Raw genomic sequence first — 16765 nt, 5'->3', positions numbered from 1 at the left:
GTATGGCGAGCTGCTAACTAAAGTATGGCGAGCTGCTAACTGAAGTATGGCGAGCTGCTAACTAAAGTATGGCGAGCTGCTAACTGAAGTATGGCGAGCTGCTAACTAAAGTATGGCGAGCTGCTAACTGAAGTATGGCGAGCTGCTAACTAAAGTATGGCGAGCTGCTAACTGAAGTATGGCGAGCTGCTAACTGAAGTATGGCGAGGTGCTAACTAAAGTATGGCGAGGTGCTAACTAAAGTATGGCGAGGTGCTAACTAAAGTATGGCGAGCTGCTAACTGAAGTATGGTGAGCTGCTAACTAAAGTATGGCGAGCTGCTAACTAAAGTATGGCGAGCTGCTAACTAAAGTATGGCGAGCTGCTAACTGAAGTATGGCGAGCTGCTAACTGAAGTATGGCGAGCTGCTAACTAAAGTATGGCGAGCTGCTAACTGAAGTATGGCGAGCTGCTAACTAAAGTATGGCGAGCTGCTAACTGAAGTATGGCGAGCTGCTAACTAAAGTATGGCGAGCTGCTAACTGAAGTATGAGCTGCTAACTGAAGTATGGCGAGGTGCTAACTAAAGTATGGCGAGGTGCTAACTAAAGTATGGCGAGCTGCTAACTGAAGTATGGCGAGCTGCTAACTGAAGTATGGCGAGCTGCTAACTAAAGTATGGCGAGCTGCTAACTGAAGTATGGCGAGCTGCTAACTGAAGTATGGCGAGCTGCTAACTAAAGTATGGCGAGGTGCTAACTAAAGTATGGCGAGGTGCTAACTAAAGTATGGCGAGCTGCTAACTAAAGTATGGCGAGCTGCTAACTAAAGTATGGCGAGGTGCTAACTAAAGTATGGCGAGCTGCTAACTAAAGTATGGCGAGCTGCTAACTAAAGTATGGCGAGGTGCTAACTAAAGTATGGCGAGGTGCTAACTAAAGTATGGCGAGCTGCTAACTGACTGTTGTGAACGTGAAGTAATGAAAAGCAGTGCATCGTCTGAGGGATTTAGAACTCGCTGCTGTCACATTTGGGTTACCATGACAACGATACCAACAACAGGGTCAAAGTTGAATGTATCTCGCTCCTAAGCAATGGCTATATAAAAAGTGAATGCCGACAAGAAAGAGGTAAAAATTGTGGCTGTTGGAAAGGGGATTATAAAACATTGCCCAATTGTTTTTACAGCCAACATACCGTAAATGAGAAAGGTGTATAACTCACAGCAGAGAAGCTGACATTTCAAATGTTAATCTGATGCAGAGATGCTTGATTTGATTTTTTTGTCTGTGCATAGACTAGATGTGTATTACCGTTGTATCTCTTCCCAGCTTACCTTCAGTGTTCTGCCATCTACTACCAGGTTGTTGACACACTGTATTGCTCTGAGGGCGTCTTCTGACCGGATGTAGGTGACATAGGCACTGGCACTAGGACCCTGGGGACAAGACCAAGACAATGACTGGATCAATCAGTGTGTCAATCAATCAATCTGGGTACTTTATGTACTGCTATTGCACTGAGTGTTATGGCTGTATATTTACATTTACATTTTAGTCATTTAGCAGACGCTCTTATCCAGAGCGACTTACAGTTAAGTGAGTGCATACATTATTTGTATTTTCCATACTGGCCCCCCGTGGGAATCGAACCCACAACCCTGGCGTTGCAAAATGCCATGCTCTACCAACTGAGCTACATCCCTGCCAGCCATTCCCTCCCATACCCTGGACGACGCTGGGCCAATTGTGCGCCGCCCCCATGGGTCTCCCGGTCGCGGCCGGCTACGACAGAGCCTGGATTCGAACCAGGATCTCTAGTGGCACAGCTAGCACTGCGATGCAGTGCCTTAGACCACTGCACCACTCGGGAGGCCATATATGGTGCTAGTAATGCATTTCTAATGCACTCAATCAACCAACCCATCAATTAACTACAACACCTGCTGTCAATCATCTTCGCCCACAGGAAGTTCCCGCCCCTCACCTGCGAGCCAGCGTATGAGGTGCTGTTGTTGATGACCACTTTATGGACCTTCCCAAACTTCACAAAATACTCCGGCCTCTTTAGAACCTGGGATGGACAGAGAAACTGTTAGCCAAACTACATATCCTATCTAAAAACATGGTCAAACATGACCCTTATAATCATGTTACAACAGTCAATTATGCTCCAAAACAGTTACATATTCTTCCCTGGTTTGAGGCTAGTGGTTATCTGAGTAATAATCCATAAACATTCCCTGGTTTGAGGCTAGTGGTTATCTGAGTAATAATCCATAAACATTCCCTGGTTTGAGGCTAGTGGTTATCTGAGTAATAATCCATAAACATTCCCTGGTTTGAGGCTAGTGGTTATCTGAGTAATAATCCAGAAACATTCCCTGGTTTGAGGCTAGTGGTTATCTGAGTAATAATCCATAAACATTCCCTGGTTTGAGGCTAGTGGTTATCTGAGTAATAATCCATAAACATTCCCTGGTTTGAGGCTAGTGGTTATCTGAGTAATAATCCATAAACATTCCCTGGTTTGAGGATAGTGGTTATCTGAGTAATAATCCACAAACATTCCCTGGTTCGAGGCTAGTGGTTATCTGAGTAATAATCCATAAACATTCCCTGGTTTGAGGCTAGTGGTTATCTGAGTAATAATCCATAAACATTCCCTGGTTTGAGGCTAGTGGTTATCTGAGTAATAATCCATAAACATTCCCTGGTTCGAGGCTAGTGGTTATCTGAGTAATAATCCATAAACATTCCCTGGTTTGAGGCTAGTGGTTATCTGAGTAATAATCCATAAACATTCCCTGGTTTGAGGCTAGTGGTTATCTGAGTAATAATCCATAAACATTCCCTGGTTCGAGGCTAGTGGTTATCTGAGTAATAATCCATAAACATTCCCTGGTTTGAGGCTAGTGGTTATCTGAGTAATAATCCATAAACATTCCCTGGTTTGAGGATAGTGGTTATCTGAGTAATAATCCATAAACATTCCCTGGTTTGAGGCTAGTGGTTATCTGAGTAATAATCCATAAACATTCCCTGGTTTGAGGCTAGTGGTTATCTGAGTAATAATCCATAAACATTCCCTGGTTTGAGGCTAGTGGTTATCTGAGTAATAATCCATAAACATTCCCTGGTTTGAGGCTAGTGGTTATCTGAGTAATAATCCATAAACATTCCCTGGTTTGAGGCTAGTGGTTATCTGAGTAATAATCCATAAACATTCCCTGGTTTGAGGCTAGTGGTTATCTGAGTAATAATCCATAAACATTCCCTGGTTTGAGGCTAGTGGTTATCTGAGTAATAATCCATAAACATTCCCTGGTTTGAGGCTAGTGGTTATCTGAGTAATAATCCACAAACATTCCCTGGTTCGAGGCTAGTGGTTATCTGAGTAATAATCCATAAACATTCCCTGGTTCGAGGCTAGTGGTTATCTGAGTAATAATCCATAAACATTCCCTGGTTTGAGGCTAGTGGTTATCTGAGTAATAATCCATAAACATTCCCTGGTTTGAGGCTAGTGGTTATCTGAGTAATAATCCATAAACATTCCCTGGTTTGAGGCTAGTGGTTATCTGAGTAATAATCCATAAACATTCCCTGGTTTGAGGCTCGTGGTTATCTGAGTAATAATCCATAAACATTCCCTGGTTTGAGGCTAGTGGTTATCTGAGTAATAATCCATAAACATTCCCTGGTTTGAGGCTAGTGGTTATCTGAGTAATAATCCATAAACATTCCCTGGTTTGAGGCTAGTGGTTATCTGAGTAATAATCCATAAACATTCCCTGGTTTGAGGCTAGTGGTTATCGGAGTAATAATCCATAAACATTCCCTGGTTTGAGGCTAGTGGTTATCTGAGTAATAATCCATAAACATTCCCTGGTTTGAGGCTAGTGGTTATCTGAGTAATAATCCATAAACATTCCCTGGTTTGAGGCTAGTGGTTATCTGAGTAATAATCCATAAACATTCCCTGGTTTGAGGCTAGTGGTTATCTGAGTAATAATCCATAAACATTCCCTGGTTTGAGGCTCGTGGTTATCTGAGTAATAATCCATAAACATTCCCTGGTTTGAGGCTAGTGGTTATCTGAGTAATAATCCATAAACATTCCCTGGTTTGAGGCTAGTGGTTATCGGAGTAATAATCCATAAACATTCCAGTGTGATATTCTTATGCAGTGGCGTGTTATATTGACATTACTCTGATGCAGTGGCGTGTTATATTGACATTACTCTGATGCAGTGGCATGTTATATTGACATTCTGATGCAGTGGCGTGTTATATTGACATTATTCTGATGCAGTGGCGTGTTATATTGACATTATTCTGATGCAGTGGCGTGTTATATTGACATTACTCTGATGCAGTGGCGTGTTATATTGACATTATTCTGATGCAGTGGCGTGTTATATTGACATTACTCTGATGCAGTGGCGTGTTATATTGACATTATTCTGATGCAGTGGCGTGTTATATTGACATTATTCTGATGCAGTGGCGTGTTATATTGACATTATTCTGATGCAGTGGCGTGTTATATTGACATCATTCTGATGCAGTGGCGTGTTATATTGACATTATTCTGATGCAGTGGCGTGTTATATTGACATTACTCTGATGCAGTGGCGTGTTATATTGACATTATTCTGATGCAGTGGCGTGTTATATTGACATCATTCTGATGCAGTGGCGTGTTATATTGACATTCTACTGTGATTTCATATAGAGAATAAACTGGGAGAGGTGAATGAGGCTGCAGTGGGGTGTTATATTGACATCTACTGTGATTTCATATAGAGAATAAACTGGGAGAGGTGAATGAGGCTGCAGTGGGGTGTTATATTGACATTATTCTACTGTGATTTCATATAGAGAATAAACTGGGAGAGGTGAATGAGGCTGCAGTGGCGTGTTATATTGACATTATTCTACTGTGATTTCATATAGAGAATAAACTGGGAGAGGTGAATGAGGCTGCAGTGGGGTGTTATATTGACATTATTCTACTGTGATTTCATATAGAGAATAAACTGGGAGAGGTGAATGAGGCTGCAGTGGGGTGTTATATTGACATTATTCTACTGTGATTTCATATAGAGAATAAACTGGGAGAGGTGAATGAGGCTGCAGTGGGGTGTTATATTGACATTATTCTACTGTGATTTCATATAGAGAATAAACTGGGAGAGGTGAATGAGGCTGCAGTGGGGTGTTATATTGACATTATTCTACTGTGATTTCATATAGAGAATAAACTGGGAGAGGTGAATGAGGCTGCAGTGGGGTGTTATATTGACATTATTCTACTGTGATTTCATATAGAGAATAAACTGGGAGAGGTGAATGAGGCTGCAGTGACGTGTTATATTGACATTATTCTGATGCAGTGGCGTGTTATATTGACATTATTCTGATGCAGTGGCGTGTTATATTGACATTATTCTACTGTGATTTCATATAGAGAATAAACTGGGAGAGGTGAATGAGGCTGCAGTGGGGTGTTGCGTAATTCACCATCAGTAGGGATGAGGGAGAAATCCCTGTCAGGGGCCTAATCAATAAGTAAACTACTGGGGGGGGAAAAGTATCTTAATTTCTGAAAGGTGATTGAAGAGATTTAGGCCTATATTTAGATATGATTAAACCACAATGTACAGGAAGCAGTTACTGTACATCTAAGCATGTTGTTCCTACTTCCTGTTGGAGAACAACCACAGAAACACAGACCTAGAGGGGAAAAGGCTGATGCTACACATTTCAAAGGAGAACAAACATCTGCCATGATCTGCAGTGAGGAGGTTTCTGATCGGATGTGCTGGTGGTTTCTGTGGAAGGAGTCCAGGGTAGTGAGAGGGGTAATGGGGGAAGTGGTTGGTTGTGCTGGTGGTTTCTGTGGAAGGAGTCCAGGGTAGTGAGAGGGGTAATGAAGGAAGTGGTTGGTTGTGTTGGTGGTTTCTGTGGAAGGAGTCCAGGGTAGTGAGAGGGGTAATGAGGGTAGTGGTTGGTTGTGTTGGTGGTTTCTGTGGAAGGAGTCCAGGGTAGTGAGAGGGGTAATGGGGGAAGGGGTTGGTTGTGTTGGTGGTTTCTGTGGAAGGAGTCCAGGGTAGTGAGAGGGGTAATGGGGGAAGTGGTTGGTTGTGTTGGTGGTTTCTGTGGAAGGAGTCCAGGGTAGTGAGAGGGGTAATGAGGGAAGTGGTTGGTTGTGTTGGTGGTTTCTGTGGAAGGAGTCCAGGGTAGTGAGAGGGGTAATGGGGGAAGTGGTTGGTTGTGTTGGTGGTTTCTGTGGAAGGAGTCCAGGGTAGTGAGAGGGGTAATGAAGGAAGTGGTTGGTTGTGCTGGTGGTTTCTGTGGAAGGAGTCCAGGGTAGTGAGAGGGGTAATGGGGGAAGTGGTTGGTTGTGCTGGTGGTTTCTGTGGAAGGAGTCCAGGGTAGTGAGAGGGGTAATGAAGGAAGTGGTTGGTTGTGTTGGTGGTTTCTGTGGAAGGAGTCCAGGGTAGTGAGAGGGGTAATGGGGGAAGTGGTTGGTTGTGTTGGTGGTTTCTGTGGAAGGAGTCCAGGGTAGTGAGAGGGGTAATGGGGGAAGTGGTTGGTTGTGCTGGTGGTTTCTGTGGAAGGAGTCCAAGGTAGTGAGAGGGGTAATGAAGGAAGTGCTTGGTTGTGTTGGTGGTTTCTGTGGAAGGAGTCCAGGGTAGTGAGAGGGGTAATGAAGGAAGTGCTTGGTTGTGTTGGTGGTTTCTGTGGAAGGAGTCCAGGGTAGTGAGAGGGGTAATGGGGGAAGTGGTTGGTTGTGCTGGTGGTTTCTGTGGAAGGAGTCCAGGGTAGTGAGAGGGGTAATGGGGGAAGTGGTTGGTTGTGTTGGTGGTTTCTGTGGAAGGAGTCCAGGGTAGTGAGAGGGGTAATGGGGGAAGTGGTTGGTTGTGCTGGTGGTTTCTGTGGAAGGAGTCCAAGGTAGTGAGAGGGGTAATGAAGGAAGTGCTTGGTTGTGTTGGTGGTTTCTGTGGAAGGAGTCCAGGGTTGTGAGAGGGGTAATGGGGGAAGTGGTTGGTTGTGCTGGTGGTTTCTGTGGAAGGAGTCCAGGGTAGTGAGAGGGGTAATGAAGGAAGTGGTTGGTTGTGTTGGTGGTTTCTGTGGAAGGAGTCCAGGGTAGTGAGAGGGGTAATGGGGGAAGTGGTTGGTTGTGTTGGTGGTTTCTGTGGAAGGAGTCCAGGGTAGTGAGAGGGGTAATGAAGGAAGTGGTTGGTTGTGTTGGTGGTTTCTGTGGAAGGAGTCCAGGGTTGTGAGAGGGGTAATGGGGGAAGTGGTTGGTTGTGTTGGTGGTTTCTGTGGAAGGAGTCCAGGGTTGTGAGAGGGGTAATGGGGGAAGTGGTTGGTTGTGCTGGTGGTTTCTGTGGAAGGAGTCCAGGGTAGTGAGAGGGGTAATGAGGGAAGTGGTTGGTTGTGTTGGTGGTTTCTGTGGAAGGAGTCCAGGGTAGTGAGAGGGGTAATGGGGGAAGTGGTTGGTTGTGTTGGTGGTTTCTGTGGAAGGAGTCCAGGGTAGTGAGAGGGGTAATGAAGGAAGTGCTTGGTTGTGTTGGTGGTTTCTGTGGAAGGAGTCCAAGGTAGTGAGAGGGGTAATGAAGGAAGTGCTTGGTTGTGTTGGTGGTTTCTGTGGAAGGAGTCCAGGGTAGTGAGAGGGGTAATGAAGGAAGTGCTTGGTTGTGTTGGTGGTTTCTGTGGAAGGAGTCCAGGGTAGTGAGAGGGGTAATGGGGGAAGTGGTTGGTTGTGCTGGTGGTTTCTGTGGAAGGAGTCCAGGGTAGTGAGAGGGGTAATGGGGGAAGTGGTTGGTTGTGTTGGTGGTTTCTGTGGAAGGAGTCCAGGGTAGTGAGAGGGGTAATGGGGGAAGTGGTTGGTTGTGCTGGTGGTTTCTGTGGAAGGAGTCCAGGGTAGTGAGAGGGGTAATGGGGGAAGTGGTTGGTTGTGTTGGTGGTTTCTGTGGAAGGAGTCCAGGGTAGTGAGAGGGGTAATGGGGGAAGTGGTTGGTTGTGCTGGTGGTTTCTGTGGAAGGAGTCCAAGGTAGTGAGAGGGGTAATGAAGGAAGTGCTTGGTTGTGTTGGTGGTTTCTGTGGAAGGAGTCCAGGGTTGTGAGAGGGGTAATGGGGGAAGTGGTTGGTTGTGCTGGTGGTTTCTGTGGAAGGAGTCCAGGGTAGTGAGAGGGGTAATGAAGGAAGTGGTTGGTTGTGTTGGTGGTTTCTGTGGAAGGAGTCCAGGGTAGTGAGAGGGGTAATGGGGGAAGTGGTTGGTTGTGCTGGTGGTTTCTGTGGAAGGAGTCCAGGGTAGTGAGAGGGGTAATGGGGGAAGTGGTTGGTTGTGTTGGTGGTTTCTGTGGAAGGAGTCCAGGGTAGTGAGAGGGGTAATGGGGGAAGTGGTTGGTTGTGCTGGTGGTTTCTGTGGAAGGAGTCCAGGGTAGTGAGAGGGGTAATGGGGGAAGTGGTTGGTTGTGTTGGTGGTTTCTGTGGAAGGAGTCCAGGGTAGTGAGAGGGGTAATGGGGGAAGTGGTTGGTTGTGCTGGTGGTTTCTGTGGAAGGAGTCCAAGGTAGTGAGAGGGGTAATGAAGGAAGTGCTTGGTTGTGTTGGTGGTTTCTGTGGAAGGAGTCCAGGGTTGTGAGAGGGGTAATGGGGGAAGTGGTTGGTTGTGCTGGTGGTTTCTGTGGAAGGAGTCCAGGGTAGTGAGAGGGGTAATGAAGGAAGTGGTTGGTTGTGTTGGTGGTTTCTGTGGAAGGAGTCCAGGGTAGTGAGAGGGGTAATGGGGGAAGTGGTTGGTTGTGTTGGTGGTTTCTGTGGAAGGAGTCCAGGGTAGTGAGAGGGGTAATGAAGGAAGTGGTTGGTTGTGTTGGTGGTTTCTGTGGAAGGAGTCCAGGGTTGTGAGAGGGGTAATGGGGGAAGTGGTTGGTTGTGTTGGTGGTTTCTGTGGAAGGAGTCCAGGGTTGTGAGAGGGGTAATGGGGGAAGTGGTTGGTTGTGCTGGTGGTTTCTGTGGAAGGAGTCCAGGGTAGTGAGAGGGGTAATGAAGGAAGTGCTTGGTTGTGTTGGTGGTTTCTGTGGAAGGAGTCCAGGGTAGTGAGAGGGGTAATGAGGGAAGTGGTTGGTTGTGTTGGTGGTTTCTGTGGAAGGAGTCCATGGTAGTGAGAGGGGTAATGGGGGAAGTGGTTGGTTGTGCTGGTGGTTTCTGTGGAAGGAGTCCAGGGTAGTGAGAGGGGTAATGGGGGAAGTGGTTGGTTGTGCTGGTGGTTTCTGTGGAAGGAGTCCAGGGTAGTGAGAGGGGTAATGAGGGAAGTGCTTGGTTGTGTTGGTGGTTTCTGTGGAGTTTTAATGATGAAACATTCCTGGTTCATTTCTACCCCAGAGGGGAAACAAAGCATATTACCCATACGTCTTACTTCACATCATAAACTAGCTCTGCTCTATAATCTCATCTTCTACAGATTATATCACACTCCACTGCCTCCCCCAAGTTCCCCTCAGAGCTGACTGAGTCAACCTCCCTCCCTCTCTACAGTCCTAATTAATTAGCTGAATTTATAGGAAGGAGGGAAGGAAGGAAGGAGGGAAGGATCATCTCAGAGCAGTCCTTGATAATGACGATAGTGAACTAATATTCCCTATCGTTCCTTGAGGAGTGTTATTCTCAGTTCTCTGGGTGTCTGTCGGTGTGTGTGTTCCTACCTCAGGGTCGGCCAGTCTCTGCGACAGCCCCACCAGGAAGACCAGGTTTCGCTGCACCACCCTGACGCTGGCCAGGTGCTTCCTGTTCTCCGTCACCTTCTGCTTCCTCTCTACCTGTTTAGCCCTCTTCTCATTCCTTATCCTCTGCAGCTCCTCCGCTGACAGGGGCTTGTACACCGCTGGGTCCTCTGGGTACGGCTGGTACAGAGAGAGAGGAGCATGTTAGATAAATGGACAGGGGGCTTCACCGCTGGATCCTCTGGGTACGGCTGGTACAGAGAGAGAGGAGCATGTTAGATAAATGGACAGGGGGCTTCACCGTTGGGTCCTCTGGGTACGGCTGGTACAGAGAGAGAGGAGCATGTTAGATAAATGGACAGGGGGCTTCACCGCTGGGTCCTCTGGGTACGGCTGGTACAGAGAGAGAGGAGCATGTTAGATACATGGACAGGGGGGCCTGTACACCGCTGGGTCCTCTGGCAGGTGGGTTAATTCAGACAGAGAAGGCAGGTGGGTTAATTCAGACAGAGAAGGCAGGTGGGTTAATTCGGACAGAGAAGGCAGGTGGGTTAATTCAGACAGAGAAGGCAGGTGGGTTAATTCAGACAGAGAAGGCAGGTGGGTTAATTCAGACAGAGAAGGCAGGTGGGTTAATTCGGACAGAGAAGGCAGGTGGGTTAATTCAGACAGAGAAGGCAGGTGGGTTAATTCGGACAGAGAAGGCAGGTGGGTTAATTCAGACAAAGCAGGCAGGTGGGTTAAGGTGTAGGTACCTTTCTGCAGGCACTTCTCTGCTGTACGGACGTGGTGCCAGCAGAAGTTAAGGTGAGGTTTAGTATAGGATATGGGGTAGGGGTTAGACTAGGGTATGGTTTAGTATAGGATATGGGGTAGGGGTTAGACTAGGGTATGGTTTAGTATAGGATATGGGGTAGGGGTTAGACTAGGGTATGGTTTAGTATAGGATATGGGGTAGGGGTTAGACTAGGGTATGGTTTAGTATAGGATATGGGGTAGGGGTTAGACTAGAGTCAGGTTTAGTACAGGATATGGGGTAGGGGTTAGACTAGGGTATGGTTTAGTATAGGATATGGGGTAGGGGTTAGACTAGGGTATGGTTTAGTACAGGATATGGGGTAGGGGTTAGACTAGGGTATGGTTTAGTATAGGATATGGGGTAGGGGTTAGACTAGGGTATGGTTTAGTACAGGATATGGGGTAGGGGTTAGACTAGGGTATGGTTTAGTACAGGATATGGGGTAGGGGTTAGACTAGGGTATGGTTTAGTATAGGATATGGGGTAGGGGTTAGACTAGGGTATGGTTTAGTACAGGATATGGGGTAGGGGTTAGACTAGGGTATGGTTTAGTACAGGATATGGGGTAGGGGTTAGGGGTTAGACTAGGGTATGGTTTAGTATAGGATATGGGGTAGGGGTTAGACTAGGGTATGGTTTAGTATAGGATATGGGGTAGGGGTTAGACTAGGGTATGGTTTAGTACAGGATATGGGGTAGGGGTTAGACTAGGGTATGGTTTAGTATAGGATATGGGGTAGGGGTTAGACTAGGGTATGGTTTAGTATAGGATATGGGGTAGGGGTTAGACTAGGGTATGGTTTAGTATAGGATATGGGGTAGGGGTTAGACTAGGGTATGGTTTAGTATAGGATATGGGGTAGGGGTTAGACTAGGGTATGGTTTAGTATAGGATATGGGGTAGGGGTTAGACTAGGGTATGGTTTAGTATAGGATATGGGGTAGGGGTTAGACTAGGGTATGGTTTAGTATAGGATATGGGGTAGGGGTTAGACTAGGGTATGGTTTAGTATAGGATATGGGGTAGGGGTTAGACTAGGGTATGGTTTAGTATAGGATATGGGGTAGGGGTTAGACTAGGGTCAGGTTTAGTACAGGATATGGGGTAGGGGTTAGACTAGGGTATGGTTTAGTACAGGATATGGGGTAGGGGTTAGACTAGGGTATGGTTTAGTATAGGATATGGGGTAGGGGTTAGACTAGGGTATGGTTTAGTATAGGATATGGGGTAGGGGTTAGACTAGGGTATGGTTTAGTATAGGATATGGGGTAGGGGGTAGGGGTTAGACTAGGGTATGGTTTAGTATAGGATATGGGGTAGGGGTTAGACTAGGGTATGGTTTAGTATAGGATATGGGGTAGGGGTTAGACTAGGGTATGGTTTAGTATAGGATATGGGGTAGGGGTTAGACTAGGGTATGGTTTAGTATAGGATATGGGGTAGGGGTTAGACTAGGGTATGGTTTAGTATAGGATATGGGGTAGGGGTTAGGGGTTAGACTAGGGTATGGTTTAGTATAGGATATGGGGTAGGGGTTAGACTAGAGTCAGGTTTAGTATAGGATATGGGGTAGGGGTTAGACTAGGGTATGGTTTAGTACAGGATATGGGGTAGGGGTTAGACTAGAGTCAGGTTTAGTATAGGATATGGGGTAGGGGTTAGACTAGGGTATGGTTTAGTATAGGATATGGGGTAGGGGTTAGACTAGGGTATGGTTTAGTACAGGATATGGGGTAGGGGTTAGACTAGGGTATGGTTTAGTATAGGATATGGGGTAGGGGTTAGACTAGGGTATGGTTTAGTATAGGATATGGGGTAGGGGTTAGACTAGGGTATGGTTTAGTATAGGATATGGGGTAGGGGTTAGACTAGGGTAAGGTTTAGTATAGGATATGGGGTAGGGGTTAGACTAGGGTATGGTTTAGTACAGGATATGGGGTAGGGGTTAGACTAGGGTATGGTTTAGTATAGGATATGGGGTAGGGGTTAGACTAGGGTATGGTTTAGTATAGGATATGGGGTAGGGGTTAGACTAGGGTATGGTTTAGTATAGGATATGGGGTAGGGGTTAGACTAGGGTATGGTTTAGTATAGGATATGGGGTAGGGGTTAGACTAGGGTATGGTTTAGTACAGGATATGGGGTAGGGGTTAGACTAGAGTCAGGTTTAGTATAGGATATGGGGTAGGGGTTAGACTAGGGTATGGTTTAGTACAGGATATGGGGTAGGGGTTAGACTAGGGTATGGTTTAGTATAGGATATGGGGTAGGGGTTAGACTAGGGTATGGTTTAGTATAGGATATGGGGTAGGGGTTAGACTAGGGTATGGTTTAGTATAGGATATGGGGTAGGGGTTAGACTAGGGTATGGTTTAGTATAGGATATGGGGTAGGGGTTAGACTAGGGTATGGTTTAGTATAGGATATGGGGTAGGGGTTAGACTAGGGTAAGGTTTAGTATAGGATATGGGGTAGGGGTTAGACTAGGGTATGGTTTAGTATAGGATATGGGGTAGGGGTTAGACTAGGGTATGGTTTAGTATAGGATATGGGGTAGGGGTTAGACTAGGGTATGGTTTAGTATAGGATATGGGGTAGGGGTTAGACTAGAGTCAGGTTTAGTACAGGATATGGGGTAGGGGTTAGACTAGGGTATGGTTTAGTATAGGATATGGGGTAGGGGTTAGACTAGGGTATGGTTTAGTACAGGATATGGGGTAGGGGTTAGACTAGGGTATGGTTTAGTATAGGATATGGGGTAGGGGTTAGACTAGGGTATGGTTTAGTACAGGATATGGGGTAGGGGTTAGACTAGGGTATGGTTTAGTACAGGATATGGGGTAGGGGTTAGACTAGGGTATGGTTTAGTATAGGATATGGGGTAGGGGTTAGACTAGGGTATGGTTTAGTACAGGATATGGGGTAGGGGTTAGACTAGGGTATGGTTTAGTACAGGATATGGGGTAGGGGTTAGGGGTTAGACTAGGGTATGGTTTAGTATAGGATATGGGGTAGGGGTTAGACTAGGGTATGGTTTAGTATAGGATATGGGGTAGGGGTTAGACTAGGGTATGGTTTAGTACAGGATATGGGGTAGGGGTTAGACTAGGGTATGGTTTAGTATAGGATATGGGGTAGGGGTTAGACTAGGGTATGGTTTAGTATAGGATATGGGGTAGGGGTTAGACTAGGGTATGGTTTAGTATAGGATATGGGGTAGGGGTTAGACTAGGGTATGGTTTAGTATAGGATATGGGGTAGGGGTTAGACTAGGGTATGGTTTAGTATAGGATATGGGGTAGGGGTTAGACTAGGGTATGGTTTAGTATAGGATATGGGGTAGGGGTTAGACTAGGGTATGGTTTAGTATAGGATATGGGGTAGGGGTTAGACTAGGGTATGGTTTAGTATAGGATATGGGGTAGGGGTTAGACTAGGGTATGGTTTAGTATAGGATATGGGGTAGGGGTTAGACTAGGGTCAGGTTTAGTACAGGATATGGGGTAGGGGTTAGACTAGGGTATGGTTTAGTACAGGATATGGGGTAGGGGTTAGACTAGGGTATGGTTTAGTATAGGATATGGGGTAGGGGTTAGACTAGGGTATGGTTTAGTATAGGATATGGGGTAGGGGTTAGACTAGGGTATGGTTTAGTATAGGATATGGGGTAGGGGGTAGGGGTTAGACTAGGGTATGGTTTAGTATAGGATATGGGGTAGGGGTTAGACTAGGGTATGGTTTAGTATAGGATATGGGGTAGGGGTTAGACTAGGGTATGGTTTAGTATAGGATATGGGGTAGGGGTTAGACTAGGGTATGGTTTAGTATAGGATATGGGGTAGGGGTTAGACTAGGGTATGGTTTAGTATAGGATATGGGGTAGGGGTTAGGGGTTAGACTAGGGTATGGTTTAGTATAGGATATGGGGTAGGGGTTAGACTAGGGTATGGTTTAGTATAGGATATGGGGTAGGGGTTAGACTAGGGTATGGTTTAGTACAGGATATGGGGTAGGGGTTAGACTAGAGTCAGGTTTAGTATAGGATATGGGGTAGGGGTTAGACTAGGGTATGGTTTAGTATAGGATATGGGGTAGGGGTTAGACTAGGGTATGGTTTAGTACAGGATATGGGGTAGGGGTTAGACTAGGGTATGGTTTAGTATAGGATATGGGGTAGGGGTTAGACTAGGGTATGGTTTAGTATAGGATATGGGGTAGGGGTTAGACTAGGGTATGGTTTAGTATAGGATATGGGGTAGGGGTTAGACTAGGGTAAGGTTTAGTATAGGATATGGGGTAGGGGTTAGACTAGGGTATGGTTTAGTACAGGATATGGGGTAGGGGTTAGACTAGGGTATGGTTTAGTATAGGATATGGGGTAGGGGTTAGACTAGGGTATGGTTTAGTATAGGATATGGGTAGGGGTTAGACTAGGGTATGGTTTAGTATAGGATATGGGGTAGGGGTTAGACTAGGGTATGGTTTAGTATAGGATATGGGGTAGGGGTTAGACTAGGGTATGGTTTAGTACAGGATATGGGGTAGGGGTTAGACTAGAGTCAGGTTTAGTATAGGATATGGGGTAGGGGTTAGACTAGGGTATGGTTTAGTATAGGATATGGGGTAGGGGTTAGACTAGGGTATGGTTTAGTATAGGATATGGGGTAGGGGTTAGACTAGGGTATGGTTTAGTATAGGATATGGGGTAGGGGTTAGACTAGGGTATGGTTTAGTATAGGATATGGGGTAGGGGTTAGACTAGGGTAAGGTTTAGTATAGGATATGGGGTAGGGGGTAGACTAGGGTATGGTTTAGTATAGGATATGGGGTAGGGGTTAGACTAGGGTATGGTTTAGTACAGGATATGGGGTAGGGGTTAGACTAGGGTCAGGTTTAGTACAGGATATGGGGTAGGGGTTAGACTAGGGTATGGTTTAGTATAGGATATGGGGTAGGGGTTAGACTAGGGTAAGGTTTAGTATAGGATATGGGGTAGGGGTTAGACTAGGGTATGGTTTAGTATAGGATATGGGGTAGGGGTTAGACTAGGGTAAGGTTTAGTATAGGATATGGGGTAGGGGTTAGACTAGGGTATGGTTTAGTATAGGATATGGGGTAGGGGTTAGACCAGGGTATGGTTTAGTATAGGATATGGGGTAGGGGTTAGACTAGGGTATGGTTTAGTATAGGATATGGGGTAGGGGTTAGACTAGGGTATGGTTTAGTACAGGATATGGGGTAGGGGTTAGACTAGGGTATGGTTTAGTATAGGATATGGGGTAGGGGTTAGACTAGGGTATGGTTTAGTATAGGATATGGGGTAGGGGTTAGACTAGGGTATGGTTTAGTATAGGATATGGGGTAGGGGTTAGACTAGGGTATGGTTTAGTATAGGATATGGGGTAGGGGTTAGACTAGGGTATGGTTTAGTATAGGATATGGGGTAGGGGTTAGACTAGGGTATGGTTTAGTATAGGATATGGGGTAGGGGTTAGACTAGGGTATGGTTTAGTATCGGATATGGGGTAGGGGTTAGACTAGGGTATGGTTTAGTATAGGATATGGGGTAGGGGTTAGACTAGGGTATGGTTTAGTATAGGATATGGGGTAGGGGTTAGACTAGGGTAAGGTTTAGTATAGGATATGGGGTATGGTTTAGTATCGGATATGGGGTAGGGGTTAGACTAGGGTATGGTTTAGTATAGGATATGGGGTAGGGCAGGGGTCGTCAACTAGGTTTGGCTTCCGGACACATTTTTTCTGAGCTAATAGTCGGCGGGCCAGAACACAATTAGCATATAATATTAGCACAATTAATTGGCCAACACTACTAATTGAACAAGACGTTTAACACATCTGATTAGTACATCATAAGTTAAAGTGACAATAACAAATAATTCCGATCTGATTACGCTCATAAAAATCACCATTCAACTGTTACTCGTGTCTATTTCTCTGCGCGTTGATTGGAGGAGGGGAAAAACAACAGGTCTATATAGCCTACACCACTTTCTATAACGTCAACATTCGTTCAGAACAATTAGCTTGACAGCAAGAGAAAATGTTTGCTCTCTTTCAGGGAAGAATGTACAGAGGACAAGCATTCATCTTACCATCTTTTCCCATTGCCAAGCCAGTGTTTTCTTATTTACAGTGAAAATGACGCTTTTTGCTAAGAATTCAAAATCTCAGGACGTCATTAAGAATCTAAGCGTGGAACTTCCAAAGTGGCCTTCCCTCCCCAGACAGAAGC

At 45.8% G+C, this 16765-nt stretch overlaps 1 protein-coding gene across 1 annotated transcript in view; it reads right to left on the bottom strand.

Moving 5' to 3' along the window:
* LOC311119193 (CCR4-NOT transcription complex subunit 4-like) overlaps window positions 1-16765 on the bottom strand; it is a gene marked incomplete at its 3' end in the record, with an annotated part of 78225 nt that overhangs the window by 27833 nt on the left and 33627 nt on the right. Inside the window, exons 3-5 of the mRNA XM_084193927.1 lie at window positions 9695-9892; window positions 1968-2054; window positions 1318-1419 (exon numbers count right to left, since the gene is read on the bottom strand). Of these exons, the coding sequence (XP_084050053.1) occupies window positions 1318-1419; window positions 1968-2054; window positions 9695-9892 (387 nt within the window). The remainder of the gene's footprint in view (window positions 1-1317; window positions 1420-1967; window positions 2055-9694; window positions 9893-16765) is intronic.

Source organism: Coregonus lavaretus (genome assembly GCF_964263955.1).
Source record: "Coregonus lavaretus genome assembly, contig: HAP1_SCAFFOLD_1978, whole genome shotgun sequence".
NCBI classification, from domain to species: domain Eukaryota; kingdom Metazoa; phylum Chordata; class Actinopteri; order Salmoniformes; family Salmonidae; genus Coregonus; species Coregonus lavaretus.
This window is presented reverse-complemented; position numbering and strand designations above follow the sequence as displayed.